The sequence below is a fragment of the Hoplias malabaricus genome, chromosome 1, assembly GCF_029633855.1.
Source record: "Hoplias malabaricus isolate fHopMal1 chromosome 1, fHopMal1.hap1, whole genome shotgun sequence".
Classification (NCBI taxonomy): domain Eukaryota; kingdom Metazoa; phylum Chordata; class Actinopteri; order Characiformes; family Erythrinidae; genus Hoplias; species Hoplias malabaricus.
Window position 1 is genome coordinate 20,052,165 of NC_089800.1, and position 22,947 is coordinate 20,075,111.

The 22,947-nt window shown below is 40.5% G+C and overlaps 1 protein-coding gene across 6 annotated transcripts in view; it reads left to right on the forward strand.

Annotated features, from left to right (window-relative positions):
• Window positions 1–22,947, forward strand: part of LOC136695523 (intermembrane lipid transfer protein VPS13B-like) — a 175,053-nt gene that overhangs the window by 68,742 nt on the left and 83,364 nt on the right. For all 6 annotated transcript variants that reach the window (XM_066669991.1, XM_066669683.1, XM_066669758.1 and 3 more), the window contains exons 20-22: window positions 12,602–12,714; window positions 13,445–13,583; window positions 17,570–17,697. In XM_066669991.1, coding sequence (XP_066526088.1) covers window positions 12,602–12,714; window positions 13,445–13,583; window positions 17,570–17,697 — 380 coding nt within the window. The remainder of the gene's footprint in view (window positions 1–12,601; window positions 12,715–13,444; window positions 13,584–17,569; window positions 17,698–22,947) is intronic.

Consider the following 22,947-nt stretch of genomic DNA (forward strand, 5'->3'; position numbering starts at 1 on the left):
AATCCAGACAGAGATTAGGGCCGAGCCTTTGGTGAACATGCTGTTTTTTTTAAAGGCACTGAAATGGAACAAAGAGGGGGAGTAGATAGCGGTAGAATATTTGGAAGGGCAAAGGGTGATGGCAAGACTGAGCACATGAAGACAGAGGAAAGGTTTTGGAAAGTTGTGTGTATGTGAAAACAGAGACAAAGAGTAATAAGGGGTTAATGCAGGTTGTATTAGATCAGTGCATCTCTGTTGATCTTTTCTATCTGCTGCTTTGCTTCCTTTTCGTACAGCTGTCCTTTCAGACAGTAGTTTTTACATGGGAGAGTGTGACTTATTTTTTTTTGTTACTTGTGAAACCACTGCCCCCATGTGGCAGCTAGTCACTGGAATGCAGAAGTTCAGGGAAAAGTGTATGACAGAGAGAAGGAAGGGTGAGTGCATGCTTGATTATATTAACTTTGACTTTTAGTTTTAGATGACTTAGAAGTCATTGCACTGGCTAGCACTGATAAAGAATAAACATTTTTGAGGTTAAATCTAGTGTTTCTAGATAAGGCTGGTTTGCTCATTGATGCTTTCAAAGCTTTCATGTGCCAGATTATTACTGCTAAGTAGGGCTGCAATTAATGAATGTATTTATAGTAAAATGTGTGCTGTTCATGTGACTAAATAGATATTTAGCTAGTCTTTAAAGTTACCGTTACTAACAATAAATGATACATTTAGAAATATGTCTTTTGATTCAATTTTAACGCTGTTTCCATTCCAAAGTCCATTGGATTTTTTTTTAACTATTAACAGTTTCTTTAGCAAGAGAAAACATATTTTAAGTTAGAAAACAGTTCAGCCCAGAACATCATGTAACATTTGCTAACTAACTGATTACTGAGATAAGTCTTTACCATTCAGAAAATCAGCCAGGTTTCCATGTTCCAGCATAACTGATGCTGTCCAGTACAAGGCAAGGCCAGTTTTGCAAATGTTGCAGTTCACATTGTTCACTACACTCCATTAAGCCATAATGCCCATATCAGCCCATTCTGAGTAGGGTATGCATGTGATAATGTCACCAACATGTGATGATGTCACCAACTGGTTGTCAGTTTAAATAACGGGTATAATTTGATCATTGGTTTTAGATTCTATGTCACTATTTAGCGCTTAGCTACTATCACCAGTACAGCAGACTGGGTCTGCTGACCCGATTTCTTTGCTGCTGTTCAACAGCTCCCTGTTTGCTAACACTGCTTCTATCTGCTGGGGCTATTTGCAGAGGCAGCCTGTTACCATCACTTGGTGGCTGGTGGCCTGCTAGTGAACAGTTTTCTCTTCTGCTACTGTTGACAGAGCAAGGCTGTCTGGTGGCTAGCAGATCGCTGACTGTTCTGCTAGCTGCTGCTAACGTTGTCAACTGAGGGAGTCTTTTGTCATCACTACTAACAAGTGGCTAGGGGCCTGCTAACACTCCTGTTAGTTGATACTAATGTCAACTTAGGGAGCCTGTTATTATTGCTGCTACCTTTTGCTAATATTGACTGAAGGACCTTGTTGTCATCCTTGCTGCCCTGTTTCTAAGTATCTGCTAACACTCCTGCAAGCTGATGCTAATGTTAAGGCAGCAGCCTGCATTCACTGCTGCTAGCTGCTGCTAAAATTGACCAAGGGTGTGGCTCATTGGCAGAATATGTACTCTCACCTCTGCTAATTGTGTTGTTTTGTACTCTTTTTGTTCTGTTTGTTTTTTTTTTTTTGTATTTTTTCTTGAGCTGTAAAGCTACCTCGGGTATGAAAGAGGCACTATATAAAATCTATTTTCTTTTTATTTTTTACCTTTTTGTTATACTATTATTATTTATTGCACCCCTACTGCTCAGTAAGGGCATCTGTTCAGAGCCATGCGTTCTCATACCCTCAAGAAACCCAAAATACGTCTAACATGTAGATTGTGCGTGTTGGAAGAGGATGGAGAGAGAGTTAAAATTCAGTAACTTTGATGCATTTTTCTTTTTCTATGTGGTTTTTAGCTTGTTAGGAACCAGTGAAGCAGGGATCTGTTATTGAGGCCACTCAATAAGACCAGCATAGCAGTCGTGCTTTATGAGTCTCTCTCTCTCTCTGACACACATACACATCAATGTTTTAGGGAAATTGGGAAACGTTTAGATTTTCATGTGTGTGTGGGTGTGTGTATGAGAGAGCGAGTGGGGGAATGAGAGTGTATGTGTGTACTATTCTCTGGAATATCTGGCTCTGTTTAACTGCTTCACCCACCAGAAAACGTCCAGCACTGAGACCTCCCCGAGTAAATATTAACCGTCAGTGATCTGTTAAACGCACCATAGCTCAGTTCTTAACCTGACCCTTGAGCATGCAGCTTCTTTTTACCCATTGCATCGTGTATTGTTTGTGTTAGTTTTACAGTGTCTGAGCCCAGCAGCTTCTACCTTCTACAGACACAGTAACTAAATCTGTTTTTGCCTGTGATACTTGTATGAGTGAAGATCTTGGCGGAGCGGAGCACAGACAGGCTTAACATCCTCTGAATGTTGTTCAGTAAACAAGTATGAACGTATTAATGAATATGATTTAGTTCACTGTATTTAGGTTCAAACTCAGTTTTAACTTCCTCTTTTAAAAAATAAATTTCATAGCTTTGCTCATTGTGAATATTGCTTGTAAAATTAAATCATAAATAACACCATGAACCAAAGAGCCTGTCACCAGTAACAGTCAAAGCAAGCATTTTGTAATTGCAGTAGTATTTCACGGCTGTCTTCACTGGACCTGACACTGAAGTCCAGTCTTCATTTTTAACCTTGTAAATTCAAAGCTGAGATGTTTTCCTGAGTGTATAGTGATTTAAGCTGGCTGACCTTCTCCTTTCAGTGTTATAACTCAGAGAACTGTTCAGGAGTGATTACACCTCCCAGCAATCACAGCCCTTCTTACCTCACCTCCTCTTCTCTTAGCTGAACACACACAGCCACTCATGTCAGTATTTGCTAATTTGTTATATAGCTCCCAATATTAAAAATCACTGTGATGGTGTTGTGCACACTTGAAAAAATAGTGCACCTGTGTTTAGTCCAACAAATTTCAGTTTCACTGGAGATGTTTTAGATGCACAAAGCAGCTCTGATTACACCATGTAGGTATGGTTGCAGTGTCAAAGGCTCACTTAATATAACCCTATGTTTAAAAGCCCTAGAATATATGATTCTTTTAAAAGCAGTTTGACAGATGGGCAACATGCATCTAATTAAGTTATTTTCCTGTATTAATCACTCTATGCAAATTTTGGGTGACCAATTACATGTACATTTTTTGAGTGACAATAAGTACACATCTATCTGTTTATCTATCATTCATTCATTCATTCATTCATTCATTTACCCAACAGTATGTTGAATATTAATGGAATAGGAATAAATATATATGACTTTTTTGGGGGGGAAATGGACATGGTTAGAAAAACCAACCAAACTATTAATTAATTAATTAATTCAGTCATTCGTTCATCTGTAACCACTTATCCAGTTCAGGGTCGCAGTGGGTCCAGAGCCTACCTGGAATCATTGAGCGCAAGGCAGGAATACACCAGTCCTTCACAGGGCGACACAAACACACACCTACGGACACTTTTGAGTCGCCAATCCACCTACCAACGTGTGTTTTTGGAGCGTGGGAGGAAACCAGCACACCTGGAGGAAACCCACGCAGACACAGGGAAAACGCACCACACTCCTTACAGACAGTCACCCGGAGGAAACCCACGTAGACACAGGGAGAACACACCACACTCCTCACAGACAGTCACCCGGAGGAAACCCCCAGAGACACAGGGAGAATACCACACTCCTCACAGACAGTCACCTGGAAGAAACCCATGCAGACACAGGGAGAACACACCACACTCCACCGTGCCGTCCACAAACAAATTAGACCTGCATTATTAAAAAGTAATAGTATATAATGAGTTGACGGCTGGTGTAATATTTGCATTGTACTTTATGTTGATCAGCATCTGGATATGTTCTGGATCAGAGAATTTGTGCAGTTGTTTTCAGTTATATTCAGGAATAGTTGTTGCTTGTGTTATTGCCTGCTTTGACCAGTATTCTGCGGAGAGGAAGATCCTCTGAACACACAGTGCCTGAGAGTATGCTCACCAATTTGTCACCAAATTTTTATTTATTTTTTGTGAAATATATGTGGGGGGCTTGATTAACCCCCTCATGGCCTTTCTGGGACCGCCTGGAGGCCCACCTGGAGGCCCACCATCTCTGAGATTATGAGAGATTGGGTGGGTGGTTGGTCAGGGAGTATCTAATGCTAGGAGATACAATCAGCCATATCGAGATACTGCTGCAGTTCAGCAGCGGGTGAGCCAGGATTCTCTGTTATCTCATGTATATCTCCTCTTACTTTTTTTTCTCCCTACCAATAACATATGTTTTTGGGTTTTTTTTTTCTTCCCTCTCTGTCTCTCCATCTTTAATCATTCCACTCTTTCAGATTTAATATCCAACAGTGGTTAAGAAATCCAAAAATGTGTTTAAAGAAAATCTAGCACTTATGGAATAATTCCTTTAAAGTTTCTTGTTGTTTATTGATCAATTAATTAACGAATGGTTTGCCTGTGTGCCAATTTCTCATCAGAATACACAAAGGCATAGTACTCATAAAAGGAGCCGTTCCTTTTGGTTCATATATATGTGCAGTTTACAGTGATAGTGTTTCCCAGGCTTCTAAATACTAAATGGCCTTATTGTTTTGCAATCATTATGTTTTATTACGCAGAAAGCTATTATGTCTATTATGTAAGTAGGGACTACACTTGACATGTAAACCTTGCAAAGCGCTGATTGACCAGAGAGACTTGACTACATAGTAAAATACAGACCTCCAGCACAGATTAGCTTCTTGTAAAATTTCCCAACTACAGAAGAGATCACTTTTTTTTAATAAATCCTATGCACAACAACATCTTGTGCAATGAAGCCATGGACTTTTGAAAAGCCTCAAACACTCATTGGAGTTGTGGCTGATGTAAGAAAACAGTGAGAGCCGGACGGAGCTATAAGGAAAGAATAAACACTACTGCTTTGCAGAGTCCTAAAAACAATGTGTGAATACATGACCAGTAACCGGCGCTTAACCTTCCAGCCGTCATAATTTTAGTTTCCAAAGACCACGTTTCCCATTAGAGATGGTGTTTTTGCTGCATTAGATACAGCGCAGTGTAAAAGCGCCTTTTGAGTCAGGGTGGGATAGAAAGTCAGACTTTTCACTCTGGCCTTGTATAACACCCCCCTACTCTTTGTTTTGCTTGTGGTCTTTCCCTGCCGCTGTGTGATGTTGAAGGGTGTTAAACATCAATCTGATGATAATGAAAGTTGAAGATAAGGAGTTCACTGTCCAGAGAGCTTTGATGTGGCCTTGTAAACAAGGCCATCTCTCATCATGGAGGAAAGGGGTGGTAGACACTTTCAGATATTGCAGGTGTGCGCAGCCTTTTTAGCCACTGCCTACATAGCCAGCTGTTTCCGCAGTCAGCTTTCCAGCCAAAATCCATCCTCAAGTGTTCTCATTTTTCTGTACGTTTTAGGAAGGCTTTGTGTTTCATATGATAATATTTTTGGTAAGGAACATTAAAGTAATTAAAACAATTCCACACAAAGCAATGGCTCTTATTGCGTCATATCCTCATACATCCGTGTACATTTGGATCATATCACTTTATGTGCTTGACACATGTTTGTACGCACACTGTGTGTGGCATTGTGCAGCACAGTAGTTGTAAAAGCTTCTGCATCCTCACTCTGAAGGCTTGCCCTTGTGTTCATGGGTGGTACAAATCCTTTTCTGTATTGTAGGAACCCATCAGGCTAACTCCCATAAACACACACTCTAACAGCTCGCACATATACACACTGCTTTTACTCCTTCCTCTGAGCATATACAAGCATAAGATAAAAGGGGGTTCTCAGAGGGTAAAGAGGCACTCAAGTCCACCCTGCTCACTACTGGTTGTGTTGACAAATTGGGCTGCTCAGGAAGCTCTTTATCTGAGGCCCTTCAGCTCTAAAGAATCAAACCTCACCTAACAGTGGTCCCCTACAAAATAACCCTCCGCTAGCCGTTGAAGCCTTAACCCTACAGTGGGCCAACAGTGAATGTCAGAATTGTGACTAAAATGAAGTCTCTAGTCATTAGTGCCACCAACAACTGCCCTGTTTATAGTTGTATTCTTTATAAAGTTTTAAAGATTACATACGCATTAATACGTATTTGCTTGGTGTCATTTTACATTATATTTAATTCTCGTTCCTTTGCAATTGGATTTTATAGTGGAATTATATTGTATCGACTAAAATTAAGAAACGATCATGATATAAATAAAACGTCATCACACTTCACGTTTATCTCCCTCCCAAAAATACAAGGAAATATCTGCGTGTTAACTGCCGTAGACAAAACATAACATACACCATTATTACGTTAACTGATACACGTCTCTGATTTCATTACCTTTTCTCCTCTGCACAATATGCTGCGATCTTTTTTACAGTCTCAGGAGAGTCAGAAGGGCCTTGTGTAAATCCTAACCAAGTCCTCCTTTTGTAGATTGTGCTGCATACCTCTGATGAGCTGCATGTTTCTCTTCTACAATCAAACAGAGAGATTAATAAGCAGTCTAATGAGGACCTATCAGACCTGTTCAGTTTACTGTTTTATTGCTGTGTATGAGACTCGTAGCCCACAGTCTTGCGAGGACACTCTTGTAGCTGAATCATGTGTCCATCAGTGGAAAGCTCCAGTCATTTTCATTCTTTGAGTGTATGGAGACTCCCAGTCATTGAAGACAGTTAACAGAAGACCTACGTTAAATGTTATTCTCTTGAAAATATTCCCAGGTAAAAAAATCAAGGTCCTGTGTGTGTGTGTGTGTGTGTGAAATTGCTCAACTCCTGTGGGTTTAAATAACTGACCCTAGCAACAGTTAATACGACTAATTAGGAACGACAGCTCCTAGACATTAATTTGTTTAATGTTGTTTGAATTACATTAATTGCTGGTTACATTTTGTAGTTATCGCTGTCCATGTTAACATTTTGATTTGATTTAGTTTAAGCTGTTTTTGTCATTTTGCTTTGCTAGATTTACCTCTGGATTTGCCTCTTAGGGATTATGTTCCTTCTGATTATAGACAGACATTCCACACTCTCTCTCTGTCTCTCCTCCCACTCCCTCTCTTTCCTCAGCCTGAACCCATTAGCTGTAAATTGTTAAACGTCTTTAATATGGCATTACTTAGAGTGAATGTAAGTGACGTTATGGCAACTGCTCTGTTGGGAGAAGAGTAAGTGTGTGTTCCCCACACACACTTTTACATCCCCCCGTGGTGCCTGTTCAAGGACGCAGTGTCTTCAGCGGACTGCTCTAGAGCTCATCTCATAATGACGAAGGATCTCCAGATGCTGTTTTCCATGGTTTAATCAAATATCTTCAGTCACTAAGGCCTTTAGCTAATTGAATCTGGTCAAAACCATTACTACCAGGGTATTAAAAATAAGTCCAAACGAAAAGAATAACCCTAAAGTTAATATTCATGATTCGCAATATCATGAATCCACAAGTGTGTTTTGATCATGGGTCAGTGATCTCTCCTTATATCTCCTCTGCAGTATCCTATTAGAGAACAACTTTTTAATTTTAAAGTCACAGCTCTTCACATTTATCTTGTATGTGAATAGAAGGATGCAGATGAATGTCATGCTTAAAAAACATAAACAAAATACAAACAAACCAAATAAAGCCCTTAAATGTTAGTAGGAAGAACATGTGCCAGCAGAACGTCACCAATTTTTCACAGTGCTCTGGTTTGAGATTTTTTCACTTTTTTTTTAATATCTTTTCCACAGTTTACAGAAACTATAGTGGGTTTCTTAGACAGAACTTTACAGCCTATGATTCTTCAGATTATTTTCCTTTTGGTTCACATCGTCCTGGACAATAAATCACTGTCAGTATTGCAATATAAAATGTTTAAATAACAACACATTTTTAATATTTCAGTATACACAATTTACAACATCGGTCACTGACTGACGTTCATTACAGGGTGCTGCTGGCAGTTAAATATGTTTTAAACTTACTTTAATATTAATATTGACAAAGAACGGCTTGGCTTCTTGCGAGATGTGTTCACGTGTTTCCAGGTTAGTTTGGGTCATCAGATCATTCAGGAGATTTCCACACTGGGACCGGATTAGCACCGATAATACTGTTCATTTAAATACAAATAAATTTAAAGGACACCGTTTTCGCCCATTTTTAATGCCATGAAACACATCTACTTCTTTTTTTTTTTCATCGTTACATTGTGTATTTTTATTATGGTTGCACTATGACTTTCACTTTTTGACTCGAAACCACAGACTGAGAGGTGTTCTATAACGACTTCAGAGCAGACAAAATGTGACAGACTACATCAACTCCTCCTTTAGCCCCTACAGCTAATGACTGTCCATCAGACCTCACAGGCAATGACTGACTATAAACCCCTATAGCCGGAGACCGACCTCCAGACCCCACAGTGCCTGTCAGGCTTTTACAGCTTGACATACAACAGTAAGCCCCAAGAGTGGTTCACTGCCTATGGTCAAGTCTTTGCAGGTCAGAGGTGCTCATTGCACAACTTTGTGCAGTGTTCAAATGCGAGTAGCGCTCTCAACTTTGACCCATTAACACCTGAATAATCTGGAGAGTTTAACGCATTCATTTATTTTAATGCAAATGAATAATTTTAACAAACTTGGCCAAAACTCCCTTCAATATGTAGATTACATAATTTTTATGCTGAAATAAACATGTATTAAATCTCATAACCACCCCCCCCTCGCACTCTCTCTCTCTCTCTCTCTCTATTTTTTATATATATATATATATATCAACTCTCTCCCTGAAACCTTTACTCAACAATGTGTGAGATGCAAATGCAAATTCAAAATCACTGAAACTGTATTATAAATAAAAATATTATAATTAAGTAAAATGGATGGTTTTCTCCAACCAGTTTGTCAATCTACACATTTATTTGCTACATCTTCCTTCCCCAAAAATGACAAAAAAAAACAAGGAAATACTAGCATTTTAACTTGCAATTAATCACAGAATGTCATTGTGATTAACTTGAATGTTTTTAAATCGATTGACACCACTAGTAATGAGAGGTGTAAAACTGAGCTGCATCAGTGAAGGAAACGGTGGAGGGTTTACAGAGGGCAGTAGGGTGGTCTTGTTTAGTGGTGTAAGAAAAACATCACCATAAACTTAAACACTTTTAACTTAAAAAGAAAGATTAAAACTAGCTATCTGTTGGATTCAGAGCTGTACTGGGAGCACAGCAGTGAAACACTTTTGGGGGAGTTTGTACACCTTTCCAAAAGGTCCATTGTGGCAAGTAAATTAGGGTACATTTCTGAAAAAAAAGGTCAAGGATATGAACTCTGTAGTGGAACAAAGCCTGGACCCTCCAGAGGCCATGGAGGACGATGGACAACTGGACTCTTTACTCCTCCACTACCCAGTGCACTGTAATGTAATTCTAATTTGTGTTTTATTTTATTCCTCAATTGTTCTCTATGTTATGTCCTACATGTACATGAGTGACTTTTTTTGTTTTTTTAAGTAAGTCTTATGTTATCATAATGGAGCCGATGATGTTTAGTGAACTGGCCCTTATCACATGTGGCCATGTGACTACAGTGGGCCAGGGCCAGCGTGTGTTGGTTTCAAGGCTCAGGATTGTGGTTTAACCTTAGCTTGGTGTCAAGGAGGACACACACACACACACACACACTTGCAGTCTTTCTCTTGCTGTCTCAATTTCTACACTTGCTGTGTTTTTTTTTTTATCTTACTTTCTCTCATAATGTACCAGAAGCAGAGATATTTAATATTTAACATCATAGCCTTTCAGTATATTACTGTATTGATAGGATCCTTTAGGGAACCTTTGGGGAACTAAACATGTTTCTTCTATGGCAGTGTACAAAGGACTCTTAGGGTAATAAGATGTTGAAGTAGAACAATGTTTACTACGACTGATTACACATGTATGCAGTAATACACAGTACTGTACAGATGTTTTAGGCCCCTAAGGTAATGATATATATTTAAACTAATGCCTTCTCGGTGAGCGTGCTGCTTGTATAAAGTTATATTTAAGTACAGTCACGTTTAAACACAAACAAATAATAATATAAAACCAATAAGAAATATAAATAATGTTTTTTTCTGTAAATTAGTAGGTGAGAGTGAGTTTGAAGAACAAATGTTTTGTTCAGATTCTCCTTGATTGACATGAATTTGTTAAATGCACAGCTCACTTTATTTAAAATCTTTATTTATTAACCACTAAAACTAGGTACTGGATGATGACCTCAAATAATACGGACTCCACGAGGAGAGATTTGGACAACCAACACAATTACACACAGAGGATCACACTGGAATAATGTGATTGGGCATTATTTGTTGTTTGTATATATATATATATATATATAGGGTGGGCCATTTATATGGATACACCTTAATAAAATGGGAATGGTTGGTGATATTAACTTCCTGTTTGTGGCACATTAGTATATGGGAGGGGGGAAACTTTTCAAGATGGGTGGTGACCATGGTGGCCATTTTTAAGTCGGCCATTTTGGATTCTACTTTTGTTTTTTTCAATGGGAAGAGGGTCATGTGACACATCAAACTCATTGGGAATTTCACAAGAAAAACAATGGTGTGCTTGATTTTCGTTTTACGTAAAGTTTCATTTAACTTAACTTTATTCATTCATGAGTTATTTACAAGTTTCTGACCACATATTAAATGTTTTCAAAGTGCTGCCCATTGTGTTGGATTGTCAATGCAACCCTCTTCTCCCACTTTTCACACACACACAGAGAGAGAGAGAGAGAGAGAGAGAGACTTTAGAGATAACTTCACTGTAAGATGGCAATATACAAAGTAGGGCTGGACGATACAAAAACACCAAAATGTATATCACAATATATTTCTTAATTGTAGTCGATACGATATAATTCATATATCGATATGAACTGTATAAAATCCACTGAAAAACTGCCAACAAACAAGAAACATGACATCACCATCAAACATAAACCTCTCATTGACTAGGTTTAATCCCTGTCTGGGAAACCACCGTGCTAATGTCTGTGTGCTAAAAAGGAAACTGCTGTAGTGGTGCTGCTTAGAAAGTGTAGATATGAAATTGTTTTGTGTATCTGATATTAATTGTCACAGAAACGTAACATTTCTTGAAATACCTTCTAAGTTAGAAAGGCTAAAAGCTCTCAGTTTTATCTCCTGACCTTGATGCTGCTTACTATGCTTTATCCTTGATTCTGTTTTTCTGACTAGTCCCTCGTGCTGCAGCTCCTTGGGGGTCTGAGGTAAAAGATTCACAAATCCCCTCTGAAAGGTTTCGGAACTCATCTGTAGGATGGCGTGTTCTCTTATCGGAAGACTGAGGCATTCTGGCCTGCCTCTACAGAATTCTCCTTAATCCCAAAGGCATGGGAATGATTATGGCTGCACTCCTGGGCCATTAGATCCGGCCAGGCCCAGTGGTGAAGATTATTATTTAAGAATCAGCTAAACCCTCAAAAAGTCTCAAGTTCCTCAGAGATTTCTCTAAAGAAAATGTTATTTTTGGCTCTCTGATGACATGCTTTGACCACTCATATGGCATGCAGAGTATGTTTGTGCCAACGAGGTGATTTGCACATTTGTGACCTTCCTGTTTGTGTGTATAGAAGAAAGACATTGAGAACTATAATGTAATTAGTTCCATTAAACTAGATTGGGAGTTTAATTTGTTTAATTTGTGAATTTTATGAATTCACTCAGATCAGAGTGGCACGGTGGTGCAGCAGGTAGTGTCTCTGTTACAGGTCCAAGGTCCTGGAGGTTGTGGGTTTGAATCCCTGTATGTGAGGAGTGTGGTGTGTTCTCCCTGTGTCTGCGTGGGTTTCCTCCGGGTGACTGTCTGTGAGGAGTGTGGTGTGTTCTCCCTGTGTCTGCGTGGGTTTCCTCCGGGTGACTGTCTGTGAGGAGTGTGGTGTGTTCTCCCTGTGTCTGCGTGGGTTTCCTCCCGGTGACTGTCTGTGAGGAGTGTGGTGTGTTCTCCCTGTGTCTGCGTGGGTTTCCTCCGGGTGACTGTCTGTGAGGAGTGTGGTGTGTTCTCCCTGTGTCCGCGTGGGTTTCCTCCAGGTGACTGTCTGTGAGGAGTGTGGTGTGTTCTCCCTGTGTCCGCGTGGGTTTTCTCCGGTTGAATGTCTGTGAGGAGTGTGGTGTGTTCTCCCTGTGTCTGTGTGGGTTTCCTCCGGGTGACTGTCTGTGAGGAGTGTGGTGTGTTCTCCCTGTGTCTGCGTGGGTTTCCTCCGGGTGCTCAGGTTTCCTCCCATGCTCCAAAAATGGATAAAATGGACAGTGAGTGTAGATACAGGGTAGGGGTTCTTAATCCAGTGATATGTTGATGTATTGCTAATATGATGACGGTGGTGATGATGATGATGTGTGTGTTTTACAGGTGCTGTGATGCTCATTAGTATGCAAGGCATTGCTGTAAACCTGGATCCCATTCTGTCCACCTGGCTGCTGCACCAGCCTCAGAGACCCAGCAGCAACAGGCAAACACAGCAGGTATTTCTTCTCTGTCTGAGTGTTCATTTTCTAAACGTTGTCCTGCACTTGTGCTTGTAGTTGTAGTCTGCTGTTTATTGATATATAGTTCTCACGCTCTCTCTCAACTCTCTGTGTGTCAGCTCTACATTTGATGAACGGTACTCGTTCATGATGAACGGCCAAAATATATCACAATATATTTCTTAATTTTGGTTGATACGATATAATTTTGATATCGATATGAACAACATAAAATCCACTAAAAATGTTCTAAGAACAAACAAGAAACATGACATCACCATCAAACATAAACCTCTTGGCTTTGTAAATATTAATATTTTTATATTAAATTTATACTAATATATACTGATGACAGTGCCCTGTAATGAACGTCACTCAGTGGCAGACACTGTAAATAATGTATATTGTAATATTGAATATGTGTTTAACACATCATATCATTGTTATAGAAACACATTATATTGTGATATATATTGATATTGAATTATTGCCCACCCCTACATGAATGGACTAGAAACTTATGACTGACTAGAAATACCTTAAAGAGCACAGCACTTTTTTTTCCCCGACACATACTCTAAAGTTTGATTTGAGGTCTGCCCTTGGGTTAAAACAAACAATAAATTTATTGAAATGAAACTTAAGTTTGTGACTATGACTTAATGACTTAATGAGTTAATGAATGTGATTTGTTTACCGCCTACTCCTCCTCACTCCTATGTTTCAGACAGCAAGTGGGGTTCCCATTGTGAAGATGAAGAGGAGAGAGGAAGAAGCATCTATAGGCAGTACACCACTGGTTAAGCAGATGTCCAATCAGGCCTCAGAATATGCCAGCAGCCCAGTCAAAACCAAGACTGTCACAGGTACCCTAAGCACATGTAATACCAGTCAGGAGTTTTGACTGACCATATAGGAGCACGCTGTAGTTCTACAATTACAGACTGTAGTCCACCTGTTTCTCTGCATACTGTCTTATCCTCAATTCAACCTGTTCTTCAGGACACCTCACAGAGCAGGTATTTGGGTGGTGGATCATTCTCAGCGCTGCAGTGGTGTGTTAGTGTGTATTGCACTGATATGATAGGTTCAGACATGTGTTGGTCGTCCTCAAGTCCTTCATCCGTGGACACAGAACGCCACCCACATCTGGCTATTTTTGGTTGGTGGCCTGTTCTCTGTTCTGTAGTGACACTGAAGGAACCCTAGCAGCACTGCTGTGTCTGATCCACTCGTACCAGCACAACACAAACTAACACACAACCACTGTGTCAGTGTCACTGCAGCGCTGAGAATGATCCACCACCACATCACACCTGCTCTGTGGACCTCTAGGGGTCCTAATCATTAAAAAGCAGGGTGAAATGGGGATATAAAAGTATGCAGAGAAACAGGTGAACTACAGCCTGTAATTGAAAAACTGCAAAGTGCTCCTGTGTGGTCAGTGGACCTAATAAAATGGACAGTGAGTGTAAATACAAGGTAGGTTTTCCAAATCCTGTGATGATTCCGTGTATAGTAGCTATGGTCCATGAGCTACAGTAGCTACACCTGTAAAAGGGTCTTGGCACTGCAGCCTTTCGCACACATTGAACATAATTGGTGTTTTCTGGGTAAAACTCAGTCTTAGGGCCTTGTTTCCCTGTGAGAGTTTAAATCAGAGCTAGAATGTAGGGGGAGAGAAATGTGGGCCTGTAGAAAGAGTCATCAGTGTTGACATCTGTTGCTTTAGATCTGTCAGTGCAGTACTTGGGTCACTTTTAAATTGTGCACTTAATCTCTAGCTTGTTATGATGAGAGATAACTCTGCTGCAATTATCCCACACATAATCCTCCATTAGGGCATTTGTATGTAGCTCTCTGAAAGTGTATGGGTGTGTCTGAACAGTATAGAGCTTTTGAAGCCTTGTCTTTTGTTTAATTGTTAAATATGGCTTGATGGCTTTTGCAGTGTTTAGATCTGCTGTCAGCTAAGAGCAACTTTTAACATTACTTTCAGTAAACACCACACTTAGTGTTCACTCTCACACAGAAGGATAGGCGGTCTAGGAGCCTGCAGGATGTCAGCCTCACTTATAAAGCTGCACTCATTGAAGCTAACAAACTCTACCTCTCTTCAGTCAATTCTAGACAAACATAAAGCTCGCTAAGACTGTCAGAGATTGGGTATAAGAGAGTGGAATGATTTAAACATTGCTAACAAGCCTTAAAAGGGCTTATCCTTGAACTCATCACAAGTCCTCTTTAATGCTGTGATCCGGGACTGTTAGCCATTGGGCCGCATATGCACCGATCAGCCATAACATCATGACCACCTCCTTGTTTCTGGACTGGGGTACTTGTTGCTCGGCATAATTTATTCTCTTCTTTTCACCCTGGTCTTCAGTGATCAAGACCCCTACAGGACCCCCACAGAACAAGTGATTTGGTGGTGGATCAAAACATTTATTTTAACCAGGGTGCCGAAACATTCATATACAGCTTTAGTTTTAATTAATATTATACCATATTTAGTTCCAACTCTGCAATATGATTGGCTGAGAGACATTCCATGAATGGCAAAATGGCCCGATAATGACACTCTGATTAAGGCTCTTCTGGTGTTACTCCGCAAAACACACGAAGGCTAGCAACGTCACCAGCGCTTACAAGACAGTGGTGGGGTTCCTAGACTTTCTTACCCAATAGGGAACCCTTTCGGTTTCCTTTCACACGCCTAATTTTGAACAGAGTAAAGTTATTGCGCAGAGGACCCGTTTTCCACTTTCTGATTTTTAAACGAAAGAAAATGGCTAGTAAAATAAAACAGGAAGTTGCTATGTCTGTGTGGTTTTTGTGACTGTGTTCAACTCGAGTCAAGGCGCCTCTATTTTTCTCTACTGCTGTCATACCCCAGCTCAGCAGGACGGCTCATACCAGACATATACTCCAAAATACTCACTTTTAACTTTAACAGAGAGAACTTGGCATCGTTTACACATATATCACTATGATAGGGACCCGCTGTAAACAATGGTTAAACCATGACATTCTACTGACTCTATCTGTTTATCTCCAGCTCTGGAGCTGTCCTGGTTTAGACAGAAAACTGGTGCAAACGCAGACCGGCTCATTGGAGAGAACCGAGGTTCGCAAATCCGGAACCGAACCAGGTCAAGCTCCAGAGTTAGTTGAAAAGGGCAAAAATTGAATATGTGTGTGGAACTTTTAACCTAACAGAACTTTGATAAACAAACAAAATCCTAATGATAAACTGCGATAACGTACTGAGGTGTAATTGCAGTAATACACTCGAGGCTTGTGCTATAACTTTAGATATGTGTACTGAAGGACTCAGTACTTTACAAATTGTAATTTTTAAAATTATACTAAAATTAAGAAAAATGTCTTTAATGAAAGTAGTTCTAAGGATTATAATTTATTTTGTGCTAATGTGCATTGTTGTTGGTTACAGTAAATTCTCAGCAGTTGCATATTGTGGAGGGTGTGTGTGTGTCTGGGTTTCACAAAATACTCCTTTTTTTTTAAATGAATGCAATTCCGTAACAAATGTTTGTCGGGGAAATTTCCAAATAGCAGCTGCATATAACACACATTAACATTCATGATGGGTGCAGAGGTGTGTGGTTGTGTGTGACTTAAGCGGTAGCCACATACACAACACCCCACATCATAATAATACACTACATCTGGAACATTCCTGAATGCTCAGTGGCTGTACAAAGACGAGAGTCATTCAGGGATTTTACAGACACATAAAGTGCATCAGACGTGTGCTGTTATTGTGTTGTATTTATATTAACTTTGAGGCCATGATTTAAGTAAAATGCTGTTCAACATCCCTCTGTATTGCACACTTGCTTTGGTGGACCCCTCATTTAACTCTTTGTGACAGTAAGTCACATTGTCGCTTTGGGAAGGGTGCAAATTGGCCACTGGGAGGTGTGTATTCTTGGTTCTTGTACGCCAGATTTGACTGATATGGCTTCTGGTTCCCCAGATTTAGGGTGCCTGTGCCTATTTAACACACACTCACTCATACACACTGACACTATGTGACATGTTAACTGTGTAGCTAAATAAAGTTTTTGCCTCAGGCCTCGTTCTTCAGCTGTAAAGTCCTGATTTATTTCCTTTGTGCAGTAGAGAGACTAACCAACGTGATGCCAGCAACTTGAACCCTAGCCCTTGCTCCGTGGAGCCTTATAGCAACCCAAATGAATTCCAAAACACTGAAATACATTTTCTTTTCTCTCTTCAGTACTGTACAGTACTCTGATTATGTTAACCCCCTGTGAGCTGTTCTAATGATGCTGTATTTAGGTATTTATGTGCTGGTGCTTTCACTCCTCTGTATCAGGACACTGCAGCAGCTGAGTGGATAAGTGTGTAGTTTTCCCAGCTTAGTTCGTCAACTGAGATCTCACCCTGTCACATACTCACTCACTCTCTGTTTTCTGATATATGGGGTCACTGTTTACATCCTTTTCTCTCAGAATGTGGTTATGAGAGCATACCTCCATCAAAAATGCTTTGAGGAGTCTAAAAGATTGTTTGTGGAGTTTGGGTCATTGATAAGAATATAGAATTATAGCATTAAGAAATTCATTATTCTTTATTTGAAAAGACAATGGCTTATAGGATGTGTGTGTGCACATATAATGCGTGAACACATGGATGTTCACATTGCCATTTAAAACACACTGGACTTGGTGATTATGTCTTAACAACATTATTATGTTTATATGCCCCACTAACATGCTTAGTATCGCTGTATTAAATTGTAACATTACGCTATCTGCAACTTATTTGTTTATTTATTTAGTTGTTTTGTTTCATTTTTTTCATATAGAGAATCGTCCCCTCTCTATTCCAATGAAAGTTATGCAATTGCCTGCAACAAGCTCAGTTTCTAAGGAGGAGAGGATGAAAGAAATGATTGCTCAAGCCTGGGATGCTGTAAAGCGGCTCACGCTTCAGGTAAGCTATACATCACTCCCTTACCCGCCTTACATCTGTGGCACCTGCTATCCCTGTGCAGCAGCTCCTGTGTATTTGATGGGACCTTTACTAAAGACCTCCATTATCTATACAGACTCTGACAGGTTTCTGCATGCCGTTTTATGTTGAAAGTGCATTACATATAATTTGACTAGAGGAGGATGGGTCCACTTTCTGGGCCTTGGCTGCTAACGTAACGTATATCCCTTGGTCAATTTTAGAATATTATTATGCACTAAAATAGTTATGGTATGTCGGTATGTGCAGTTTTTCATATGATTCTCATAATTGTTGAGATTTTTACCAACTCCTCACAGACAGTCACCTGGAGGAAACCCATGCAGACACGGGGAGAACACACCACACTCCTCACAGACAGTCACCCGGAGGAAACCCACGCAGACACAGGGAGAACACACCACACTCCTCAAAGTCAGTCACCCGGAGGAAACCCACGCAGACACAGAGAGAACACACCACACTCCTCACAGTCAGTCACCCAAAGGAAACCCACGCAGACACAGGGAGAACACACCACACTCCTCACAGATAGTCATCCAGAGGAAACCCACACAGACACAGGAAGAACACATCACACTCCTCACAGACAGTCACCCGGAGGAAACCCATGCAGACACAGGGAGAACACCCCACACTCCTCACAGACAGTGACCTTGAGTGGGACTCGAACCCACAACCTCTAGGTGCCTGGAGCTGTGTGACTGCGACACCTACCTGCTGCACCACCCTGAGGTGTAAACAAACAATATTTATTCAAAAAACAATATATAAATAAACAGTTGTAACATGATTAACTTGATCAACCCTGTATCGTCCCAGTCAGCATTAGTCTGAGCATCATAAGCCTTTCTAGAATGTCTGAAAGACATACAGAAAGAACGCCTGCTTCACTATTTAAGGTGTAACAAAAAACATCAAATATGCTGGTGTTAGTGTGATTGTGTGAATATCACAGCAGCATTTAAGATGGAACTGGAACTTCGAAGAAGCACTAGAAAGATACATTTTTTTAGGTGTGATAGAATAATAAGGATGTCTTAGACTGTACTTGTGTGTTCAGTCTGGAATGCAGAAAGAAAGTGAAAGAAACAGTAGCAGGTAAACATGGAGGTGTGTAATGTAGCTCAGCACAGTTTACACAGCAGTAGTTTTTCTCTGGAGTAAGGAGGCTTGTTGTAGCAATTTATTGCAATGGAAAGGAAAGATCTTACAACGCATGCTCAAACCCAGTGCAGATGTATCCGTCTTCCGCTGAATGTGCTTCAATATTTTTCCAATGCTGTGTGCAGGGGAGGTGTGATGTATTGTCTGTAATGGTGAGCAGCTTGTTGCGGGTTTGTTGTTCTGCCTCAGCCTCCAGTGAGTCCAGTTTGACTCCAGCAACAAAGCCAACGTCCTTAATCAGTTGGTCCAGTTTGTCTTGTGCACATTTGTTGATGCAGTTTCCCCAGGACACAACAGCATTGAATATAACAAAAGCAGAAACAGACTGTTTTAATGTTCAGAGGAAACCAAGGTCTCCAAAGAGAGCGCAGACAACTCCGTACATTCTAAATCACTGCAATGGTGTTAGAACTCCAGTCAGTTTTGCCGTCCAAGTGCACGTTTAGGTACTTATGTACCATCTCCACATCCATCCATAGGTGATGTTTGGGGACGGGAGGTCTGAGCTTCCTCTTACTGATATTAAGTTGTAGTTTACAAAGTTTAAAACTAGCTTACGGCATTGACCCTCGTGATGCCCCAGTGCTTGGCCATATCTGAAACAACCCTGCATTTGTATAAACTGCTGGCAGTCTATGGGGTAGTCTATTGTCCATAAGATGGGTTTTTTAAACTACATCTGATGAAGATTGTCCCCTCATGTCTGTGTGGTGTTGAATCCACTGGAGTAATCAAAAAACATGATTCTCACAGTGCTGCCTGTTGTGTCCACGTGGAAATACAGTTTGTCCTGCAAGTATACAGCTGCATCATCCACATCATCCACAATGCCATCCTGAGTTCAGAGGGTCCAGGGCAGCCCTGACCAGTGGTGTCAGATGGGCCATTGGGAGTCACTGCATGGAAAAGCGACATGACATAAAGCGATCCACCCTCCTTTCTTCTTCCCAGTCTGATCATAAATTGTTTTAGATGAACATAAAATTTCTGATTTGCTAATTACAGGGTTTATTTTTCCTACATTTCTCCTGCTGCTTGTGTCCCACTCTCCTGCAGGATGCTGCGGTCTCAGCTCTGTGGGAATCACTGGCTGTGAAGTAAACAAAGCAGCTAGCTTTCACAGCACGAGTGGCTGTTCTATTGAGTAAATAATGCGGTGGTGCACAGTAAAAACTCAGCTGAAGTAATTATTCCAGGCTAGCAGTATGTACTGATTTAAAATGTGTTAAATGAATGTAAAATAGGAGTTTGATGAAAGACATAATGAACCACAAAATACAGACAAATCAGACCAAAAAAGTAGTACAGTGCTTACTACTGTTACATCACCTTAGCCTTTTTAATCATTTAGGAACTGAGGATACTAACTCTTTCAGTGTTGCTAGTGGTCATTTTTGCTCATTGTTGCTTGATAAAAGTCTCTGGGCACTTTATTCTGATTCTCTTCTTGATGATGTGTCGTAGGAGACAGATCTGGTCTGTAGTCTGTAACTCATTTTCATGTCCAAATGTGGCAGGGCTTTTAATCACTGGAACTGCTTATGGATCACATGTTATAGACTACTGTGCACTCTTTGTTACTCCATAATTCTCCTATCTTACTGTTCTTTGTTGAAATTCTGTGCTTTGATTGTTGATTTGCTCCAGTGTCAACCATAGAAGGATGCGCCCCTCTTTTGTGCCTTGATTACTCTCAAGGTTTCTTCCTCGTGTTCTAAGGGAGTTTTTTCCTTGCCACTTTCACTGTGGTTTGCTCAGTTGGGGCTGGAACTCTACAAAGCTACTTTGTGACAATGCCAGTGGTAAAGAGTGCCCAATAAACAAAATTAAATTAAATTGGAACAATACGGATGGTCCCTTTTGTCTCTGGCACAGGGAAGTCCTTGTCTGTTTTTTTTTCTCCAAGAAGAAAAGTTGAAACATAGATCTGTATGACCACAGCACACATTCCTACTGTCTTTTCTACTGTCATCTGAAATGAGCTTTGACCCACAGAATTCAACAGGTTATTTTTTGTATGTTTTTATACTATTCACCTGTTTATTGTGGAATGTTTCAAAGCAACTAACCAGTCTTAGTTGAATATTTTAGTTTCATATTAACGTTCCACTTTTACTTTGCCCTTGTTACAGCTTTTCACACTAGGGAAATTTGCATAGATCCACCCTGGCATTTGTGAAGGTGTTTGTGCAGGCAGAGCCGGACCGCCCTGTAAGGCCCCCTTGTCTCAAGTTAGGGAGAGTTTGTGTATAATCAGAAGATGAAGAGAAACTATACTTCAGGGAATGAAAAGAGGGAAAAAACACAAGACTGAGCTGCGGGAACAGCAGTGAGGTAAACCTGCGACTGTTCTTCTCGAGGTTGGACATAGCTCCGGGAATATATTTAGAGGTGTCGTGCACTGTGCAACTGCTCTCCACAACCTTAAACACCTTGCAGTGCCACTGTATCATGAACCAAATTTTGAAGCTGAAAAGTGAACATATACTGATGTTTTTATACCATCTAGTACTTGCTTAAAATTCCCCAAACACACACCTACAGTCAAAAAGTTGCTTACTATTGCATACCACCTTAAAAAAATAGTTATTTCCAAGTTATTTCCAAATTTCTTCGAAATTTCAGTTCCACCTTAAATGCTGCCGCTATATTCACATAATCCACTAACATGGGCATTTTTGACGTTTTTGTTAAACATCTTAAATAGTTAAGCAGTTGCAGGCGCTTGGACAAAACTACTGCATCATTTAAGGTGGCACAATGCTGCAAGCTGAACAATAAACAGCTACGTTTATTACTACTTCTATTCCACCTTAAGTCATTGTAGCTGTTACCGAATCAGACAAATGCATGGGCTGGGTGGGGCATGGCCAACAACAGCTTCTTTGCACAAAAGTGACAGAGACGTTAAACGGCTCGTTCTGAATGGGACTGAAACTGGCGTGAATAGAGCTGGTGAGATCTGTTTATGTGAGTGATTTTGTGCAAAGAACTTCATGAACATGTTTTGTAGCCCATAGACCTCTTCTAACTTGTTTAAAAAGAGGTATAATATGTCCCCTTTAACTCTTGTACAGACTCTCGCTGTCACACTCGCTCTCCTCCTTGCTTCCTCAGATGACTCGGCCTCATCGCAGCCTCTGCCTTAATGTCCGTACCGGGAAAACTGAGCTAGCTGCTTCTTGTATTGAACTGAACACCGTAGCAGCTCCTGTGTGTTGCAAAGCACAAATTCTCATGAGAGTTCTTCCCTGAGATACTGAAGTTGCATATTCTAGTTTTTACAGAGCTCAGCCCTGGGAGCAGTGCCAGAGTATTCACCCTATGACAGGTCACTTTAAAGATGTAATTTTAAGGGGAAAATTCTGTATAAAAATGTTTCTTTTTAATTTTACAAAAGCATACAAACTTTCATGAAAAGTAGCTTGTAGAATAATCGAATCTATCAAATATTTGATTGTGAAAAAATGAGGAATTTGTCTCCTTGTGTCTAGCACTTATTGCTAGACAGACAGTCTCGTCATAGTGACATCATACGACTTGTGGAGACTCCTATAGCTCGGTGCTGCAGAGACTGGTCATGCTCAATCTTCCCACCTATTTCTCCTGCCTCTTCTGCGGGATGGTTCTACCATTCTCTTCTCTGTGGGATCGAGTCCAGTCTAAGAAAGAGGTGATTCTATTTTAGGAATTTAGCAGTAATTCTTTTTATTTAACACATGAATGTGTTCGACCTTGGCAGAGCAGCACGTTGCTACCAAAACTGAAATGGGATCTTCTGCAACAGAGAGACCGTTGCCATGGAAAAATGAAGTAACGTGGACCAATGCAGCTGCCATGCATTAATGAGGAGGATATTTTCTCTCTGTGCTGTTTTTTCTGGGAGAGATGGTTTGTGTTTGGTGTGGCTCGCAGGGAGCAGGCCAGATGGTTTCCATGAACAGAATCTGACCCCCGGGCTGGAGCACCTCACCCACACTCATTACTTCACTCTCTGTTCCTTCTCATCTTATCCTCATCCCTTTTCAACCCAGTTCTGGACAT